General features: G+C 46.4%; 1 protein-coding gene across 2 annotated transcripts in view; it reads right to left on the bottom strand.

Moving 5' to 3' along the window:
- The window catches only part of ets1 (v-ets avian erythroblastosis virus E26 oncogene homolog 1), a 33,840-nt gene extending 16,049 nt beyond the window's left edge, over positions 1-17,791 (bottom strand). Inside the window, exons 1-3 of one of the 2 annotated variants that reach the window (XM_047035252.1) lie at positions 17,653-17,791; positions 16,218-16,308; positions 13,078-13,222 (exon numbers count right to left, since the gene is read on the bottom strand). In XM_047035252.1, coding sequence (XP_046891208.1) covers positions 13,078-13,222; positions 16,218-16,308; positions 17,653-17,780 — 364 coding nt within the window. In that variant the 5' untranslated portion in view covers positions 17,781-17,791. Of the gene's footprint in view, positions 1-5,337; positions 5,711-13,077; positions 13,223-16,217; positions 16,309-17,652 lie in introns of those variants that run through there. The other variant, XM_047035253.1, reaches the window with a different exon arrangement.
- Between the last annotated feature and the right edge of the window lie 4,488 nt (positions 17,792-22,279).

The following is a 22,279-nucleotide window of genomic DNA, read 5'->3' as shown; positions in this document are numbered from 1 at the left end:
CATTACTGTGGCACTGACGATGAAAGATCTGAGCTTCGATATATATCGTCCACCATTGAAAAGTAATGTATTATTTTTCTAGAGTTGAACCTGACTCAAACCCATATGTTGAAGAGAAAGTCCAAGTTTCCTGTTTGAGAAATACAAAAAACTTGTTTTACTTATTTGATCTTGAACTTCTTCTCTGCTTGATAACACCAACACATGATAAGAAAATAATGTCCTGCAATATAATGTTGGCGTTCGTACATAAACACACAAACAAAACCACACACGCAGGAACAACATTGAGTCAAAGTGACTCATGCTATCAAAAGAATGACTGGACCCCTGGGGAATACACTGGTGTTCATTTTCACAAGAGTATTCATGACGCAAACCGGCATCTTGAAAAATGCCTATTCCCATACTCGCCATTTGTCATTCATTCCTCATAGGTTTCCATAAACCATAAACCTATGAGGTCGAAAGCAGCACACAGGGATTCTAAATGTGGGTTTTATGAGAACCTGGCAACGTCGAACTCCCATCAGCAATGCAGTACAGTGGAAGGGAAGTGTCAAAGTCAAGTTCTCTTTAGCGCTGGCCCTTGGGCTCGCCTCAGACGCCTACAGTAATTGTAGCTAGCAACACTTAGCGACTAGCAACCTGGCCACTCCGTTTCTCTCTCTCTCTACCTCAACTATGCAGATACGGAAAGACCAGACGAGGAACCCAGCTGTGAAAACCGCAACGCCTCACCCCCCAGCCTCTCAGCTTTGACCCTAGCCCCAGCCTCTTATGTCTCTGCCTGCCAGAACACATGTGCCTGCCTCCCACTGCCAGTGTGTCACTGAGGCCCCCACTCAGCCTGCTGTAGGAGTCCAAGTCACACCTACAGGGTAGAACAGCCCCCGAAACCCGTCCTCCACCAAGAGCTATAACGGATTGTTCTCCGCCATAAAAGCCGATCTGCTTGTCGATACTGTTTTTATGGAGTAGGTTTTACATTCATTAAAAGAGCCGTCTGGGACTTCTGGGACCTGGCTGATTACAAAAGCAGCCCCCACTCCCTCCCCCCCCCCCCCCAAAAAAAAAACGTTGACTCCATAAACAGGTGGCCGGCAGAAAGCTAACCCGCAAAGGGAAAACAAGAAATCTGGGTCGCTCTTCGTCCACCAAAGACCTCAACCGGCCTTGTTCAGGCCGACTGAACATCGCTGAAAACTGCAAGTCCTACAGGACAAAACACTGATGTCTATAGCAGACTGACTCCCTCTTGTACTTTGGGACGAAGGGGAGGGAAGAATGAAAGAAACAAAGAAAGACTTTCCAAGCATGGAACTGCAACAACCATAATAGCAACAGCAAAGGAGGGTGGACTAAAATAGTTACGACCAGGGCCATGGTGGGACGCGTAGGCGGTAGGTGGCCACTGCTCTGGAGCCATTTTGGGGCAGTGCGGAGCCCCACGGGACGCCCAGTCGCTCTCATAATGGGGAGGTTATGAGGAAAATAAATGCCCGTGACGGGGGTAGTCGAGTCGGCGGCGCGCGCCAGCAGTCAGCAGGCGTCTGTGACTCAGTGATTAGTAGCGTGAGACGTCTGGAGATGAGACAGGGGCAACGCACCAGGGAGAAGCCACATCAAGGGCTGAGGTGACGTGACAAGCTCATGTGGCCCACAGAGGAGCTGGAAAAGAAGGGAGGGAGAGAGGGAGTGTGGAAGAGAGGAGGAATGAGAAAGAGGGGGAGGGGGTAGGACGTTGTGAAAACCTCCAGGCTTGTTAACTTCTTTTTTTCCAGCACTGGAACGTGCTTTTCTCCTTTTGTTTTGGATGCCGTTTTCAGAGGAGCAAATGATTACAGAAAAGAGGACATTAAAGGGCACTCAAAAACGTTTTTTTCTCTCTGATGTTCTGATGCTCCAGTCGATCGTTTAAATAGAGAGTTTTAGAACATGGTTCAAATCTGAGACAAAATCATTTTTACAACTATTTCACAGAATCCCAGGGGCTTCTGACACATCAAATGGACCACACCTTTGGCCGTCTCCCTCTCTCAGCCTGCCTAGCCCTCACGCTCAACACACGTGCTTGCCATTCAGCCCACTCTCGTATCTGGAAGCAACTCTCCTGCTTTCATGACTAAGCTGTCTAAGGCAAAATGAAGGCGCGGAGTCACACGAGAGGCATCCTCAAACTGCCCACACATGACCGTCTCTCTGTTCATGGGAGACGGTATTGCACACAGACGCATGAATGAATGGATGACGAATGAAAAATGGGGGAAACACTGGTTCTAAGGAATAATGGGGTGAGACATCACATCCCATTTGTGGAGACAGACGGGGTCCTTGTGGACGCACATAGACGTCCATTTGAAAAGCGATTACGCTACATGTAGATGCGTGAGGCCCATTCAGTAGAATAGGCGCCCGATGCCCACGAGGCACGAGTACAACCTTGCGTGTAGACATCATTCGGTCACGCACACCCGTTAATGACCACGGGCAAGACATCAAACAGCCCCTCGGTGTTATGATCTGGAACTGACAACGTGGTTGGCCGGTTCTCGGCGCTATGCAGATTGATTGAAAAATAGATAAATAAATAAAAAAGACCTGGATTGACTACAGTTCTGGTCGAGGCAACGACCCACATCAGAGGGAGAAGGGATGGCTTCAGAGCTGTTTGCACAGCTGCCAAGCTGCCAGGCGGGCTCAAACATGGGTACATTACACACACACACACACACACACAACGAGCCGCCACCGAAAGGAGTGCTGACATGGTCAAAACAGCCCTGAACTTACAGGCTTATGCAACAACACACAACCAGGCCAAAATGAAAACACACTTCAGCGTGTCAACAGGCGGGCGGGCAACAAGGGAGAGGGCCCTGCGCCCGCGACATGGGAGGTGTAGTGTGTGTGTGTGTTGTGTGTGCCCATCAGTGTGTGCCAGCTAAGACAAGCAGCGGTGTGTTCATCAGATAAAAGGCAGCCGCACCCCCCCCCCCCCCCTCCCCCACTGAGGGAAGCAGAGTCACAGACATTCCTGACCGTCACTGAGCCCTAACCTCCAGCTCTCACAGAACCTCACACAGGGACAGCTCCATTTGGGTGACATCAAGATACCCTCGTACCAGATTTTTGAATTACATGAATGAACACTTACTCCTACTAATGCACTCCATGTGACTGGTAAAACAAAATATGGTTTCAGAAAGAAGAAAATGATGACGGCATCAAAAGAAAAAGTTGTACTTTTAAATATAACATCCTCCCATCTTAGGATGAGATCTCTGTTTCTTAAGATATTCTGTCTCTTCCTCTTCTCATCTTCCAGCCATGTTATGGCTACAGGGGTAGGCTGAAAATAACTGGTGCTGGTTTGAAGTGTCATGCAGCCAACGTTGTATCAATACACTGCTACTGTAACACAGTGGAAATAGCAAGAATACAAGAAGCTTTGTTTGGTGTCACCTTTGACCTCGACCGTCTGTAAGCACTTAAAAGGAATTAACTCAATGAGCTACGATGAAAGGGGACTTGAGTAAGTTGACACTTGCTACACCTTGACAAAGGAAAGAAGATAAACAATACTATGAGGTGTGCTTCCAACCACTTGACTCGTGTGTCAATGTGCATGTACGAATGAAAGATGAAGACAGAAAGGGGAAAAGTTGAAAAGTGAGGAACAAGAATAGGAGTGTGTGTGTGTGTGTGTGTGTGTGTGTGTACGTGCGATGGATCCATCATACCTCTTGGCAGCTACACGCTGACCCGAGTACACACGGTAGAACAAGAAGGAGCTAGCTTACGAAATGGTTTTGCAAGATAGCGCTACGCTTTGGCAATTCAACTGCAGCTGTCAGCACAATTTCTTCTTTACAGGCGCGTGTGCATCGCTTTGAGAACTTGTGTGCGTATGCCCGCGAGCAGTATGCAGGTGTCGCATGCAAGAAGATGGGAAAACATCACAGCGTTCACCTCAAGAAGACATTACACCGCTACGTTCAGCTCAGTGGGTTAGGGTGTTGCTTAAGTATCGTGTTTCCATGATGTCCTAGAGCCATGCCAACTTTACAGCTGCTACACCACCCAAGCAGCCGAATTAGTTTAGTAGGCTCATTATGACAGTAGGCAACTACAGCTAAGTCAACAACATTAAATAAATCTGGGATCCACCAGACAAGCTTTTTTTTTTTTTTTTTTTTTTTTTTTTACATTCACTTCTTGAAAGAGTGCAAATGATTTAAATTCAGACCACAGACTCAATCTTAATCTGGACCAAGACATAAACAAAAAGAGTGTGAGCTTGTCTTCCTCCCAAAGTGTCTGATAATGCCAGCCCCAGTCCTGAACCTGCCCTGTACGCATGGAAGCTTCCGGGCCACAGGGAGGAGACCCAGCCCTCAGGCCTGCACACTCATCACGTTAGCCTCTGAATCCCTCAGGACACACACATTCAACCACTCTGGAGAGGGAGTGGAGAGGAGGGAGGGAAGGCTGATGAAGGGAGGAGGGGGGGCTGATGACTGGGCATAACTGCCAGTCTCCCGTGAAGGGCGGTATGCCCTCCACATGGCCTCCCCTGCAGCCTGTGAGTGGGCAGGAACGGGCAAAGTGTTGGGAAGGTAACTGGTACCATGAGTGCATGTTTATAGCAGCCTTCAGTAAAAGGGCTGATTGTTTCAGAGGGCAGTTAGCTTTACAGACAACTCCACGTGACTTCCAGACACTCACAGAAACACAGAATGTCTACGGTACTCTACCGAATCCTGGGTAATATAGCTGTCTACTGAAATAAGTTAGCCAACAGGCTAATGGTCAATTAGTCAGTGTATGTAGCCTACAGGTAGTCAACATGACACTTCTAATGTTGTATTGTCACACTGTATAAAAGTCTACACCTAGCATAGCCCATGTAAATGTATGTCATGCAACAAATGAATCAATGATAATTTAATGTGCGATTCAATTTACAACTGGAAAATATTCTTGCATGTCTCAGTTCCCCGGTGCAAGCAGACATTTCCCTTACTTTAGGCTTGAAGAACATGAGTCGTTTAAACAAACAATCTTGTAGATAGATACTGTACATCCACCCAGCTGCCACGAACAACCGCTATTCTCTCAACAACACGGACATTATGTCCCATTAAATGACTTTATCAAAAGCGCACTTAGCATCACTCAGAGGCAGACAAACAGTAGGATGCTTCAACGGATCTCAAGAAGCCCACGACGTAACCAGATTAAATGCATTAATACAGGGCAATTGTACAGCCATCATTCAAAACAGTACTGTAGGCTAATGTTCGCCTCGTGTAATACACTATTTTCTTTACTCACCGTCCATTTTTTCAGATTTAATGATGGTTAACGTCGGTTTCATATCGACAGCTGCCGTCATGACCATCAGATCAATTTATTTGATACAGCTGCGTGCGGTCTATGTTCTGTGAAACAATAGTTCCGAAATAATTTATATAAAAAAAATTCCCTATGTTGTCCAACAAGCTTGGCTTGGCAATTCTGCGTTTCTCCTGCCCTCCCGCCTCAATTGAACTACACCACAATTCTATTTTATTTTGAACTAACTTCTCTTTCGATCTCCGTTACTCTCCCTCTCTCTCTCTCTCTTCTCTCTTTCTCACTCACTCACTCCCTCCCTCTACCACCGTCAGGGCGTATCTGTCCTCTACTGCGCGCATGTAGCTTACAAGGCAACTGAATGGGCGGCGTTTAGACTGAGAGTGATTCACAATTCAATTACATTCTTGCCCTCTGTCTTTGGGAGAATACAGACACATTATATCTGCGCGTCACAGGCGACAACGCACGGACTGTTCCCTTCACAGTTTCTCCTTACATTTGAACGGTAGTACCTACTCCTTTAGACACATAGATGGTTGAGAATCCTTTGAGTGTTTGTGTTGCTTTCCAAATTGCCTGGATTGGTTTAGTGAGTTGAAAAACCTGCAATTATGGAACTAAGATTTATTTAGTAAAAGTTTGACTTAAATGCCCACAACATTACGGCTGAATAAATGCCCTTTATTCATGTTTGCTTAGATAAATCAGTAGTTCATCAGTGCTTTGAAGGTAGTCTAAACAGAAAAAGGTGACATTAACAGTATTTGACAACTGTAGCTTAAGGGGCAGCAGTACATAGAGAGCGTCATGGGCCAAGGGAACCGTCTGTGTCCAATTGCATAAGTCCAAGCGTCCCTATAACTTGTAACCAGCCCTCATAAACACCCCAGAGTATTTCCTGTTCACCTTGTACTGATCAATAAACTACAAGCTTGGGTTTTAACAGAACTACTCACTTGGATCTGTGAAAAAGGATGACGCCTTTGAACCAAATGCTCAGGATTCAAATATGCCCTTTGGTGCAGGGGAAAATGAGGATAGCAGAAACACATTTAAAAGTAACCAACAAAGTAAACAAAAATATGCCTGTTTCAGTGGGTCGATCCCCCATGTAGCGCCACAAATACATTTCATTTGAAAGGAAAGGGTGACTCTGGCCTGTTACCTACTCTAATAAGGGGCGATAAGAACATCATATTTGTATGTGCCTGTGCAAGAAAGACATGGAATTCATATCAAGGGAGAGGGAGTGGACTAGTAAGGCCCCAGTTGAAACGACCAGTCGCAAATTACCTACCATGGCAACAGATTGTCACTGCAATTCACCATGCAGGTCAGTGTGCTGTTTGTGGAACGCACCAATGTTGGCAACTACCTCCCAGGCACTATTACTGGAGGAAATATGGCAACTGGCAGGACTAACAGAATATTAATTTGTTAAAAACATTGCAGCGCTATAAATCACACAGTAGGCTTGGTTCCATCCAACAAATGTATCCTTAATCATTCTCTATAATTTCCCCAAATCTGCCCAATCTATGTCCACAAAAGAAACCTTGTTAGCCAAGTCAATATGGTGCATTCTAATATGCATGGAATATGATTCTGCTGGTGTATGTCGTTTCAAATGGGACTGAGGAGCCAGGAGTATTGATTATGTATGGATTTTTAAATAAGGGATTCTTTACAGTCCCCATTAGCTTGCCCTGAATCAGGTTTCACTTGTCAGATAGTGGCTGCCGTGGCAACGTCTGAGGAGAGGGGCTGTGGGTTTTGCGGTCTGCTCCCAGCAAGAGGCCATCGAAGGGGGGTATAGGCATGCAAGGAGACGGGGGGGGGGGGGTATCTCTCGCTTCACCTCAGTTACTCTCTCGCCTTCACTCCATCTCTCTGACTGCACCTCTTTGTTTTGTCTTAATGAGCTCCTTGTATCTACTCTTAAAAGGACAGGCTGGGTCCTTTTGTGCCTAAGGGCAGCCATTAAAACCTAATTGGGTTGCTGACTAATATCTAGACCGGAGCTTAGTGGGCTTTTCCATGGGGGTGCGTGTCATCAAACCACCCCCACCCCCTTCCAGACACCACCCCCCCTCTTCTTTCTGAGGTGGGTGAGGAGTTAGGGTTAGCAGGCCCCCTCCACCTTTATCATCTTTAATATGCGACACCACTCATAAACAAACAGCTCCTGTGTGTCTTTGGCTCAATAGTAAAATAATGTTTCTAGTTGGCAAAAACAGCCTTTAAAAAAAAAAGAGTTTGGCAGAAACTCGAGAGGCTGCATAACCAATTTCGTTTACAGCCTTGTCCCATATCTAAGCAAACATGTGAGCTTGGTTTTCACTGTCTCCAATTTCTCACCTGGCAAATGCTGTTACCATAGCTCTGACAGTTAGCGCTTCATGCGCTGAAGCCGTACTCTAGATGTGATGCCATTGCTAACGTTTGCCTGAGAGACACATCTGCGATGTCTGACTGCTCATCCCTAATCCACACATGGAACTGGTGCACCTGCTGCTCACAGGGTCAACTGACAGCTAGCTGAGAGGTTAGCGTTGTCGCAAATCATCCAGAAGCCCATAGATTTTTTTTGCTTTGACACCTAAACGGTGTTAGCTGGGGTAAAACCTCCACTGATCTGACATAGAATAAAATATGTTAGGAAAATCTTTTATTCATACATTTTTCAATTGTGTGCTTTTTAGTGTACTGTATGGAAATTTGGGAGAAACTATCTGAGATAAGTTAAATATCCATGTTAGGCAAATCAACTTTTAGCCTTGGTTGAGAGAAATCCTGTACATTTTACCACATGCTAACACTGAATTTCCCTTCTGTAACCCTCTGTCATTTCGATGTTAAGCTTTACAATATGTTCATTTAAAAGCAAATTATGTTGGGAAAGCATGTTCTCAATGCAGTGGTACCCTTGGGTCGGCCCTCGTCTATACGGGAACCACTTAGGTACTCTCACACACACACACACACACACAGACGCACGCTTTTTGTTTCTCCTGTTTAGCGCCTGTTATCTGGGGATGCCACAGGATGGATGCAGTCCTGCTGAGATCACAGCATACAGTGGGGAATCCAGCTAGGTGTGTGTGTGTGCGCGTGTTTCTCCACTCCGTCAGCACAGTGTGCATTTGAGCGTGCAGGGGGTGGTGCTGGGGGCCTCTCCGAACAAAAGCTCTGCTCTTTCTGAACAATTAGCTTCGCTAAAAAGGACATCTCTGCCTCCATTAGCGCCACCACGTGCCCCCCATCACTCCATTGTGCAGATAATTCAATTATCCCCACCCCCTCTGAGTCTCGTAGCCTCACAGGCCTCCCTCCCTCCTTCTTTCCTCCCCTCCCTCCCTCCCTCCCTCTCTGCCTCCAGAGCTCACTGATCAAATTCAATCACTCCATCCCCCCACTACTACAGGAAAGCCCCTACGTCTTTGTGACTAGACAACATCCCTTAATTCTTCTTAATTTGACTCATTCAGAGTCAGTGGAGTGAAAGAAAAAAGGCTGGATCCTTTGGGGAACTTGAAAGATCTTTGAAGTTTGAGGAAAAAAGAAAAGAAATAATTAAGTATTCTTAAATTAAGTATTTTCTATGGGTTGGTAAAATGCTCGTGTCAACACTCACAAGAGTTCCAAGACAGTGCCATTCCTTACTCAACACAAAGGAGGTGTACCCTGAGACCTGCCTAAGTGCAACTTTGGGATGAACTGGCCGTACCTGCAGTCCCACAGAATGTGATGTCGTTGCAGACTTAGTACATTGGAACCAATGTTCCACAATTCTTTTCTTACTCCCGTGGCATCTTTTTAGTCACTTTATTGCTGCAGATGATGAGATTTTTCATATTTGTTCTGGGTTGTAATGATATGTTTATATGTAGCGCCTTGCATGGTAGCTCTGCCGCTGTTGGGGTGTGAGTATGAATGGGTGAATTGAGAGGCAAATGTAAAGTGCTTTGAGTGCCACATATAGAAAAGCGCTATACAAATGGAGTCCATTTTCTAAAATGTCCTGGGGGGGGGCATTTGCAATACGTAAATTGACTAACTGTAAACCCAGTGACTGTGCCACCTAGAGACTCCCTGTCACATCTGTGCTACAACCACTCTGACGTCACCAAAAACGGGTCACGGCTCGGCGGACCGGGGGGGTGACGGACTGAAGCTGCATTGGCCGGCTCCACCTCTAGAGATCTCTCTCTCTCTTTCTCTCTTTCTGTCTCTCCTTTTTCCGTCCTCCCCTCCTCTTGTTTTGTTTTATTGTCGTGGGGGGGAAGTGTGCTCAGGCCTGATTAGCATCGCTGTTTCCTCCTTTCCCATAACCTCCAGACCCCCACAGGCCGCCTGTTTACTTTTAGAAATAAAAAATGGGCCTGCGCCCGTGAGGACGTGCCCCTCATCAGAGGCGAAACCCCTCCCCTCCCTCAACTCAGACCCACCGCCCACCCCAACCCTGGGCCAGTGACCCCCCCCCCCCCCCCCCCGGATCCCCTCATTCCTTTTCCTCCCTCACTGCCCAGCTGTCAAATCACATCAAATAAAACACAGTCCAGTGGTCCCTGAGTGCCATATCACAGCTGTGCGCGTGTGTGTTTGTGTGTGAACGTGCAAATACATGAAATACAAATGTACAGTGACCTCATGGGTGCCTAAGACTGGATGTGTGTGTGTGTGTGTCAGTGAGCTTTTTACTGAATGGGAGCATATAGTCGTACAATATGTGCTGGGTGCGAACTTAATGAATGAAAGGTTAGGTGCTCTAGTGTGTGTGTGTGTGTGTGTGTGTGTGTGTGTGTGTGTGTGTGTGTGTGTGTGTGTGTGTGTGTGTGTGTGTGTGTGAGAAGAATGTGTGTATTTCTCGCGTACACTTGTCTGCGAGAACATGTGAGTGTACACAACATGTCAGGATTGGCGCACACACGCGTGTGCAGTGGATCTCTTAAGTAGGCGTTTGTGACGGAGCTCAGCAGGGTGAGAGTGGCCAGGGTGCTGGAGAGAGGAGCGGGGTTCCTGTAAACACAGCAGTGGCATGGCAGATGTCAGGAAGCAGTGTGTGTGACAGTGAGCTCAAGGCCAGACGTGCCATGGCCTCTTGAACATACAACTTCCCTGCATCTGCTTCCACGACTCTGACGGTGCACACACTTTACATTGAAAACACACTCAATAGGTTTCCCCGACAGACTGCTTGTGTGGAATTTTGTTGAATTTAAACTAGACTCAGATTGTGTGTTGTTTACGGCTTCCGTGATTTAGATGGGATTTGCAAAGGATCAAGGTTTTCATTCTCAATGTCATTTGCTAAGTGCACCTGTGCCTGTATTAACAACATGAAATCCTTCCTGAGGCAAGATGGGTCTTGTTTGTATTAGCTGAGGATATAAAAAAAACACAAAAAGCTTTCTTATAGGCCGTTTACATTTTAAGTTCTAGGTGGGTAGGCACCAACAACATTGGTGACCATTTTCCATAAGGCCATCTGGGCAATCTGTTGAGGTAGCCCAGTCAATCTGTGTTTAATTGCACTGGCTCTCTGAAAATGAAAAAAAAAATATACCAAAGCAAACATCCATCGGCAGAAATATGGCATTGATTAATTGTGTGCTGGGACTTGGGCTGTAAAATATGAAAGGCCAGCTCACGTCATGTATAGTAAACGTGTTCTGAGCCAAGGTGCACAAAAGACAACTTCAGCAAAAACAAGCCTCAATGTACACGCCAGGGAAAGAGCATGTGGCATTAGTATGATGTAGGCTACCGAAAAGGACCACAGGCCTCTTTTCAAATTGATTGTAAACAGAGGTTGACCTCAAACAGCAGTAGCATGCGAAATAAAGGAGGTCAACATGTCTCAGTTCGAGAAGCCAAACGTGTCCCACCAACGGTTCCAGGGCGTGGAGACAATCACTGACAGTGTCAGGGGTTACTGCTCTGGTTTTGAGGTTAGTGGAGCCATTTGTCTCAGTTCACTGGCTGCGCTACACCTTCGGTGGCAGCACAGATATGTAGATGATACTCCTTGGGGTAGCAAAATGACTCTAATGGTATCTACAGGCGGTTGCAAAAAGACCGTTGAAAAAAGACAGTTGAATGTCAGATATGCTGTCTTGAGATCAAGAGAGAGAGAGAGAGAGAGAGAGAGAGAGAGAGAGAGAGGAGAGAGAGAGGAGAGAGAGAGAGAGAGAGAGAGAGGAGAGAGAGAGAGAGAGAGAGAGAGAGAGAGAGAGAGAGAGAGAGAGAGAGAGGAGAGAGAGAGAGAGAGAGAGAGAGAGAGAGAGAGAGAGAGAGAGAGAGAGAGAGAGAGAGAGAGAGTGTAGACAGAGAGAGAGAAAGCAAGAGAGAAAGCAAGAGAGAAAACAAGTGAGTGCGAGAGAGCGAGACAGAAAGAAAGAAAGAAAGAAAGGAAGAAAGAAAGAAAGAAAAAAAGAGAGAAGAAGAAGGAAGGGGGGGGGAGGTCATCCCCCGGACATTCTTTTTCACTTGGACAATATTTATTTCAATGGTTTAACACAAGCACCACCAGAGGAGACTCAGAGAGGAGTGTGTCTCCAGCAACAAACATCAGAAAATCCTATCAAATCCTCGAGTCCAGAATGCACTGATGCGTCTCCTGAGACACAGTCAGAGGCTTGGGAAAAAGACGGCTGCCCTTTGGCCAGAGCCGTGCCCCCTGCATCCAGCCGGGGGGGTGGGTGCAAGTGGAAGGGGCGGGGGAGTCGTTGGTGACGGAGGAAAGACGGTTCCCCGAGCGCCCCTGACCCCCACCTCCCACCCAAACCCTCTTCCGTGGCATGTGTCCCAGTACCCCCCCCCCCACCCTCCCCTTCCTATCTTGGCATAAATCACACTCAGAGAGGAGGCCAGGCCAGTCCAGCAGTCGCAAACGCACTGGAAGGAATGTTCCCGTTTTTAAATAAACTGCCAAAAAAAACGTAAGAAGGAAGAGTTTTGAGGGGTCGAAAATATCTGGGGCATGAAGCCAATCCCCCCGGGGAGGAGAAGAGGAGGATGAGGAGGAAGAGGCATCTGGTAAAGGCATTGCCCCGGGGTCAACCTCACCAATCTCCCCAGAGAGCCGGAGCCCCACAGGGGGTAGGCCTCAGGGCTCACAATGCAGCAAGTGTGTGTGCGCGTGTTCAAACCCATGTGCCTGAATGAAGACAGACTGGTTCCAAACGGAGGGGTAAACTGTGTGTGTGTGTGTGTGGATGTACGCTGCCACAAGTGTGGATGTGTGGGCCCATGTGTGTGACTCACAGTTCACTTGTCCACTTGCCATTCCCTTCCACACAAAGTCCTTTGTTTGCATCGAACACTTCATTCACAATGAACAATCCCCCCCCCCCCCCCAATCGGAGTTCCGTTTCTGGCAACAGTCCGTATGTGAGACCTACTCAAGACTCATGCGGAGGCAGATTATCCTAAGGTACACAGCAAACATATTGTGCTGCATACACATTCTGTACAAACAAGCACACACTTGAAAAGCCCACCATGTGACTGGATAGGCTCCCATTCAAATATTTTGACATACATATGTTTTGTTTGGCTCCACTGATGTTGGACAACCGGTTACAACCTTCCAGCTATGTTGGGTAAAAGATACAGTAGTTGTACAATATAGCATGTTGACAGTTAAGCGTCTATAAACCACGTAATCAAGTATCCTCCCCAAAACATTGTTGCCATAGCAAAACCAGGGCTTACCGGTGTGGCAGAGGTCATGTCCGTTGGGTACCTCCTGCAGGGGCACATCCTGGGGGTAGAGGGGCAGGGAGGGGTAGTGCTGCTGGGGATGGACCACCCCAGGGTGTTGGGTCTGGGAGCCGACCGCCAGGCCTCCAGTCTGCCTCTGTGGAGGTACAATACATAGTTGACCAGGTTTGGTTCAAAGAAGCAACATAGGGGCAAATTTAAAACTTTAACCGTGCTTGATTGAATTATACTCAGACATAGGTAGAATATACAGTAAGTTTGAAGTTGGATTATTATTTGTCAAGCACTGTAAAAGTTATTTTTAAATTAATTTGAAGCCCTAAAAATGCCCTTTCACCTAAGAGGTCTTGGTGCTGCTGTGTTGCTTTTTTTGTTTTATGGTTCCCATAAAAGATAAGACGGAGGCTAAATTTGTACTCTATTGGTTTATCTTTGCCTCAGTGTTTTATCCTGTTTATCACCACAAGGTTTGCATAAAAAATTGGACGTCTGAATGAATAAGTGAGCGGGATATGATTGTGTTTGTAGATGAAAGCGATAACATGCAGCCCATCAGCAATACTATTCTGAAAAGTATTTCCAAACTCCCCCCTTCTATCTCATATCAGTTTCACCAAAACCATCTAATCATCATAATTCATTTGAGGTATTCACTTTCTAACTTGATTGATATTGTGTGCCGTTTCATAAACATGGATTATTGGGTGTATTTTGGCTTCGGCAAGGGCACAACCTTTGTTCTCTCACATATGTTTATTCTTTATTTATTATTATTTTCCCACTCCTAAGGATCCCTCATTATTTGTACTACATAGACCATGCCGGTGTCAAAATGTTCGTCTTGGTCCCGATTGCGTTGCTTGTTTTTTTTATTTACGTTCTGTTGCATGGTTTAGGAGTTTACGTTTTTGTGAAAAAAGTGCCTTTTGTGGCACAAGCGACCTCAGTGCTAGCCTAACGTCACAACATCATGCATATAAGCAATTCAAGACTTGCATGTACAGTGAGTAATAATGTCACATTAAATAATGTAATTAAACTCAAGCTTGTGTCATTTGGAGCAGATAAACATCTGAAAACATGCAGGGCTAACAATAGACTGTTTCATTATACACTCTGATTATTTTGGAAGTGTAAATGAGCAGCAACAAATGTCTGCTTTTTGATCTATGTAATCTTCATACATAATAGGAATGCATGTTTATTTGAATTACCCAAATATGACTTGTACAATTTAAGTTTAAAAAACGCAGCCATCTGCAACCGACACCAGCACATCCCACAATGTCCCCAGAAATTGTACCCTCTCTAGTTCACATTGTGTTAGACTGTTATTGAACAATTATCATCATACTTTTAGGAATCTATAACAACGGATGTCCAAATTGGACTGGAAAAAGAATGGCCAGTGACTTTATGTTAGACTTATTTACTTTATATGAAACTGTACAGGGTGACAGTATGCACTTACCATATAAAAAAAAAAAACTGTGAAATGTATTCAACTTTCAGACTCTGATAACACTCCCACAACATGTCAGAATACCCACTTGACGTTGAGTCAACAACCGGTAGCTGGGAGCACCGAAGCGTTTAGACAGTATCAGGACCAGAGCAGAGTATCTCAGGTCCCTGATCCAACAGTGGCCCCTGTATCCCCCACCATGGACTTCTGTCTACCCTCCCTCCACAAACCCCCCGGGACCACGCTAGCACGGGGGTGCCAGACTGCCAATCTGATAAGGGCCCCCTGTTAGAGCGTAGCCTGGCTTATCAGCTGTGAGCTCTGCTGTCTGGAAGTATGGAGAGGGAGGGGCTGGGGGAGGGGGTCTCTTCTGGGGTTACGTAGACAGATTATGACGATGCAATCAGGGAGCACTGGTGGTGGTACTGGTGGGGGTCGGAGGGTGGGGCAGAATGGTAGTCATATGGGATTTGATAAGGCTGTCTCGAGTAAAATAAGCTAAACATCCCTAAAGCATGTGAAGTTGATATATCCCTGTAACCGCTTGTCAAAACTATTGGGAATCAGAACTTTTTAGGGAAATCATACTACCAACTGGTTGGCTGGTGATGTCAAGAACCAATCGCGAGGCTGAAGACGGATAAATGCGTGACAGCAGACGGGCAGACTACAAAGACCAAACAGTCCCCATGTTTGTCGTCCCATTTGGCAGGAACACAAACCACGTGTTTTCAAACATGGCACAAAAAAACATCAAACCCTATTTTTCGCTGTTAATTCATGCAGATGCATGGAGGAAAAAGAGAGCTGCCCCGCACCCCCCCTCCCCCCGCATCCCCCCCCCCCGCACCCTCCCTCACCTTTGGATCCTGGGCCGGGCCCCGTTAACAGTCATCTCAATTTCAAAGGCGGGCGCGACCACCTGAGCCAATTAGGACGCGGGGCGCTCTGTCTCGCCGTGTTTTGTTCGGGGGCCAGGCTGGGTTCCTATTTGCATGTGACCTCTTCCTATTCCTCTAATGGACCTCCATTCTGCATACAAATGGAGGCATTTCTGCCAGCAATTCTTAGCCCTGCACCTTTCATGGCTCACCTGACAGGAATCCCAATGTCCCCTCGTTCCTCTGATCTCGCAAGCTTTATTCAGGTTGCCCTTTCATTTGGTGGGGACCAACACTGGGTGTGCTTACAAACATTGGGCGATATAGCCCATCAAGGAACGGGTTAGGTGGATGCTGGGGCTTGAGATAGACTTGGTTACGATTGTGGTTCACAATACACTCTATATCCAGGTCCATTTGTTAGGGCTTACTGCTAGTAGGGTTAGGTGGTTAGGCACACCAATATGGAGCAACTGCCTGAGACTCAATTCAGGATTGGGGGTTGTTTTATTCCTCTCATCTTTAGCAAAACCTTTTCATTGTTCTAGTCCAGTTCTTCCTGGCACAACCCAGAGCTCAGATGTTGGACATTGGTATTGCAGGGTACGCCAAACACTACAACTTAACTCAAACCATGACCTGGTGTTACGCTGGGCTAAGGGGTTTCCAGTGGTGTGTCCTACCCATGCAGACACTCTCCTGCACACTCCTGGACGCGTGTGGTAGGTGGCTAAAGTGGGCTTAAACACACACACACACACGTGATTTACGGCTGGGGGTCTTACCATCGCGCCCAGACGGTCATAGGGGTGAAGGGCTGGGTAGGAGGAAACTGGATCCATGTAGTAACTCATCATGGGGTCTGGAGGAACAAGCCTGCGGAAGGGATCAGCATGCACACACACACACACACACAAAACAGTCAGGGCGGGGTCCCCTATCAATCACACGCTGTTTACACTTGCTGCATGTGTGAGTGTGCGTGTGTGTGTAGGTGTGTCTGTCTGGTTTTTGTATGTGATGTATAATCACAGTGGCACCGAGCTCTGTCCAGAGCAACATGAAAAACGTGAGTGTCCCAAATAACGTAGTAAACATTCCTTTCTTTGTCAAAATCACCAGGTTTGGCATTCATCAGATGAATTTTAGCTCATTTTCTGCTGATGATGTGCAATTAATTGTTTAGTAAAGTTTGGAATGTGTTGTCACCCAAGTGTCTTCAGCCATAGTCGTTTTGTGTGTCAAATTTGACCAACATTTAAGAACATTCAAGACTAAGAGAGTAGAAAAAAAATCCATTGACCGGCGTCATAGTGGAAAACTAGTCCCAGCTTCCCTTCCCCTGCCCGAGTCTCTCGTCTCCCTTCCCCTCTCATCTCTCCCTCCCTCCTTCCTTCCCTCCCTCCCACTCACTTCGGGCATCTCTTTATCATTGTTTACTAGCTACAGCATCAACAGAGGGACCAGGAACCCAGCTGTGTGGATTATGTTTATAGGGGAGCGGAGTACGTGGGCAGACACAAGATGTATGCTGACTGGAGGCTACTCCAAATCACATTAAATCCAAACAAGAAACACATCACTTACTCATTTCATAACTAATCAGTATGGTCGATGTCAATACATAGAAAATATGACTTGTCCAATGTAATCCTAGCAGATGTTCAGTAAAGTGGGGCATAATTGCCAACAGACAAATATGAAATGGATGTGTTTTAGTGGAATAGGATGGTTTACCACGCATAGATTAATACATTTTACAAGACCATGCGGTAAAAGTAAATGGCCATATCATGCAAAGCCTAAAACAGAATACACTTTTTTTTATTATAATTTTGGCTCTCTTGACCATACATTTAGTCATTAAGCAGACGCTCTTATCCAGAGCCATACACACACTTCATGAATGGACCAATGGGCCAGTAGATAAACTAAACACAGATGCACGTGATACAAATACTATGCTCAGCTCTAACCTTAAATAACTAAGAATAATCAGTATACGTCAATGTCAATACGTAAACCGTTCGACTGGAAGTAACACTCATCTCCTAATTTGCCCATCCACATTCCTCGTGGGACGCGCGACTGTAAAGGTACCATTTTAAAGCGACTAATGCATTAATACCATGTTTATGCAGCGACTAATGAATTCAGTAAGATATGTACTCTTATACTGTCTATCAAACAGTCAAATACGAAACCGAACTTCCAACTTACCGTTTCAGGTCGGAGAAACTTCCTGCAAATTGACTTCGCTGTGTAGTTGCCTGTGACACTTCAGCTGTAGACTGCACTGATAGTGTACCTGGCTCGCAGCGAGTCCAAAGAGGAAGGAATGAACACATGCTGGTGGTAGTCCCACCCTCCAATAATATTGAGATCCACTCATAATCCTAGGTGGGATTTTCCACGTTCAATCATTGAATATACAAACACGTGTTCGGGTTTGGGCTTTAGGCATGTCATTTGCCAATAAAGACACATTTTATTACTATTAGCCTATCTGAAGCTAATTAAGCCAATTCAGCTGTTGACTTTTCTATATTAACCACACATAGCTATTGTTCAGTTACATTATTCGAATGTTCCAAATAACTGTCTTTTCAACATGTTATCAGTAATAGATAATTGAATCATGTCACATGGGCCATTTTTATTTGATGTTCATCTCTTTGTTGGAACTTACAGTAATAACCTCACCTAATGACGAAAACCAAAAGGAAAGGAGTCATTAGGATGATGAACATCCTGCAATGCTGGCTTCAAACAATTGTGTTTGCGTGTGTGCTAATGTGTGTTCGGACCGTTTTGTGCCAGTGTGTGTGTGTGTGTGTGTGTGTGTGTACAAGCATGTGTGTGTATCATACATCATCACATCATCGAGGATTCAGGGTCAGATCGAAGGGTGGTCCGTTTGTACCCGTAAACCAACAGCCACCTTTTCCTTGAAGGAAGTGTGATAGTGTGTGTGTGTGTCACTGCAGTGTCACCAGCATGCCGTGCCACTAGGATACCCTTGGGCGGCACCTGCTTCCTGAAATGTTTGCCCCACCAAAGTCCCTGACAGGCACACGTGTGTGTGACACTGATTAGGGGTCCTTAGAGAAAACTCGGGCACTCTGGCGCAAAATGGGAAGAGGCGCCATGACATATACAACAGTGTTGTCCGATAACGTGCAGCGATACACAGAATTGATCGTATGTTTTGTATTTTTATCAGTGAATCCGCAGTTAAACCAGACGACCGTCCCGTTCAGTTGTGGGCGCAGGTTGTTTTTTTGATGATCGTCTCAACACTTGCGAGCCATCTGAAACACCTTGTGACGCCGTGGTAATTCCTCGACCCCGGTGCAACATTTGTTTGAATTAGAAAGTGCACGGTTGAAGACCCTGGCAGACGCTCCTCCTCAAAGTAAATCTTGGAGAGGGGGTGTGGAGAGGTGGGGGTGAGGGGGGTGTGTGAAGAGGTGGGGGCTTTCAAGCACCAGGTTAGAAGGAGTGCAGGACAGAGACCTGTGTCAAGGGAGGCCCCCCAGGCAAACGTGGGGGGGGGGGGGGGGGGTCATGGCCAGGCTGGGCTTACTCAGGGGCCCCCGTTTGAAGCCGCTGCCTGCCACCCCCCCGACCCCATCAGGGGGCGCATGGCAACACGTCGTGGAGGGCGGGGTGGGGTGTGGGGGGGGACAGAAGGAGAGGGTATGACTTATAGCCGCGAGGAGAAAGAGAAGCTCGGACATGACATGCCCCCCCCCCCCCCCCCACCGCCCCCCGTCTGATGAGCACAATTGAATAAAAGCGGCCGGCGAATGCGATCCAGATCTTCTGCCGTGGCCCCCGCAATGCTGTTTCAATTAGAGGCCCCGGGAGTTCAAAGGCGAGGCCTCGATACACTTCTGCTCCGCATGAAGCACCTCTCATCACTTGGCCTCATGCCTTTCACCTCCCCATTAGGGTGCCACCTTTTTCCGTTCAGATTTTGCCTTTCTGCAGCTCTGTCCGTGCCGACTGCAAACGTGCTTTACATTAAACAGATAGTGAATGCCATGCCATCACCTACGGTAAACGCCATCACTCACAGGCCGGGCTTGCTTTACGACCCAGTGCACTGTAGATCGGAGCATATCCGTCAGACCTTTAGTGTCAGCTTGTGCTTTTTCACACATGGGCAGTTTTTATTCTTTCTTCAGTCCGATATTGGTCAAATGTACGTATGTTTCTTTAGGTTTCTGTGTGTATGGTTGTGCATTTGCCTGCCGTGTGATTCATTTTGTGGCTTGACGTTAGTTGTCTTAAACTGTAACCGTAGTTCTTCCCCATTGCTTTGATTTCAAACTAAAGACCCTTAAAAGCTTAAAGGGATGAAATGTAGCTTAACCCAAAATCAAACCTCTCTGATATTTCCATACCTTCAATTTAGCAGTGAATGCACTAGAGTTCAAACCGTGTACAAGCGTGTACTGATGCAATAATACACATTAGTAGTAGTAGTAGTTGGAAGTATGCAGTACAGTAATGTACTGCAAATAGGCCATAGAGCTTAATGTCTGATTTAATAAGAAAGACATTTCCCCCCATACATACATTTTGTGGTCACTGTTTTCTTCCAAACACTGTTTTCTTCCAAACCTGAGCCAATATAAGTACGTCTTGTTTCTAAACCTCATAATCCCATCAGTTATCAGCCTCACACACAACTTATTAGAGGGAGAAAATCTCAACCCATGTCCTACCTATCTTCAAACATTGAAAACATACCTCTGTCATCCTATGCACACACACACACACACACTCCTCCTCTCCTCAAGATGTCCAGCAGATCGTTGAGCAGGCCCAGACCACATATCCCTTTGTCTCACGCTTTCTCATTTTGGATCTTCTAAAGATAGAGTTGACAGGTGATATTAATGGCCTTTTATTAGCTAGGATGGGCCTGATTGCTGGATGTTTCATCTGCATTTCTGCTGGAGAGAGGGAGGGAGGGAGGGAGAGGGAGAACAAGAGAGAAATCCTGATCTGTGAGTGCTGTTCCCCACCCACTCCTTCACACAGGAGTTTGCCTCTCTTTGATACCCTGCCCGAGTCTTTTTCTCCCAAAGAAACTGCCCTGCAGATGTTGTTGCTGTACGCCCGACTACAAAGAAGGACCTCTTCATGGCTAGAACGTCTATTTTGGGCCTCTGCGTTTCCGAACTGCTGTGCTCGGAGAGGTACAGACCTAATCTTCCGGCAAGGAAACTTGTCTTATTCCTTGTCCAGATATTTTTAGATTAAAGCCCCGATTGTAATGACTGAAGCAAGGAAGTCATGCTTTATCAAATAAAACAAAAAAAAGATCAATATGTAATAGCCATGCTAGACCTGGGTCACGAAAAAATCCATTGGCACAAGGAGAAAGAAAGGGGGAAATTGGGCGACGAGCCTCACTAAATGCAAGTCATGCAGAGGATTCTTGCATTGATTTGAGTGAGGTCACAGTGAGGTCTAATTGTTTAAAAGTCTCACCCCTAAACAAACAAACAACAAGTCTCCAACTTTGTTGCTCCATTGACTGTGGACAAAAGCGGTCTTGGGGATGATATTAACTCTTTATATTATCTTTAATTAATGCACCAATCCCTTTAGTGGGTTGTTTAAACAGCCTTAAATAGGCCCAGTAAGCAGGATAAACATCCCCAGTATTTGATGGTTAAAGAGCATGCAATATTGCACCAGATGGTTCATGTTGCACAAGCGTTTCATGAGGGATGAACCAGTGGACAGCGATCTTCTGTTTAAGTGTTCCTCTCGACGAGGGCTTTCAGCTCGACAGGATCACATGCTGGGTCTCTGGGTCCATGCCTAGTTCTCCCTCCCTCAATCCCAGCCCAGGACGGCTGTGTGTGTATCCTTACTCCCAACCGAGGACGGTTGTGGTGTGTGTTTCATTTGAGTTTCAATCTAAAGAGCATTGTTCGTGATGCTTGACCCTGGTTTGACCCATGGGAGGGGTCCTTGTTCCTTGGCCAAAAGTGGCTGTGTTGAAATGTAAGGGGGCTCATGACACTGTCATAGCTTCATTGGAACATTTGCTGGCTGGCCCTTCACCTCCTGAAGGGAAAGTGCAAATGAAACGAAAGTGAGCCCTTGAAAACTACGGTCGATACAGTGGAGAAATGCGAAGGCTCACAGCAAATTTTTTAAGCGGCCATTTGACACCGGGAGATTTCTTCTTCACTCCTTGAGTGTTTGTATAAGTCTGCTCTCATGAGATGCACCGACATCAACGCTCTCGTTGTTCGGAACGCTTTGAAACGTGCTGTGTCACGCTTTCACAAACGTTTCGTGAAGTTCAAAACATCCAGGCCTCTTTCTCACTCGTCGTTTTAAGACGGCGGACAACGGCGTGGCTAAGGCGACATGCAGGCAGAAGTACAGACAAAAGTACGGATGAAAAAGTGTGTGTGTGTGTTGGGGGGGGGTAGTACTAAAAGTCCATCGTGCCCTTGATAAGCTGTTTGGCGACGCTCCAAGATAAACGCCCACGCAGAACTCCCCCATCCCCACCCCCCCGACCGCCCCCCCTCTCCTTCATAGCTAGTCTCCCACACCACAGTCCTGGAGCCCGCTATTCCTCTTCATTAGCCGCCCAGAACGAGATGCATGTCGTGTAATTAGAGGAATGGAGTTTGCCCAACGCTTGCATAACACAAACACACACACACTCACACACACTCTCATTAGGGACGGCTGAGATAGAAAGAAAATGCCAGAGAGAGACTGAAGGCGGAAGGTGTGAACGTGGGGGAGGGAATACACTCAGTGTGTGTGTGAAAATGTCTGTGTGTGTGTGACCGAGAGAGAGAGA

This window comes from Hypomesus transpacificus, chromosome 15 (assembly GCF_021917145.1).
Source record: "Hypomesus transpacificus isolate Combined female chromosome 15, fHypTra1, whole genome shotgun sequence".
In the NCBI taxonomy this organism is placed as follows: domain Eukaryota; kingdom Metazoa; phylum Chordata; class Actinopteri; order Osmeriformes; family Osmeridae; genus Hypomesus; species Hypomesus transpacificus.
The sequence above is the reverse complement of the archived record's forward strand: the minus strand, read 5'-3'. Positions and strand labels throughout refer to the sequence as shown.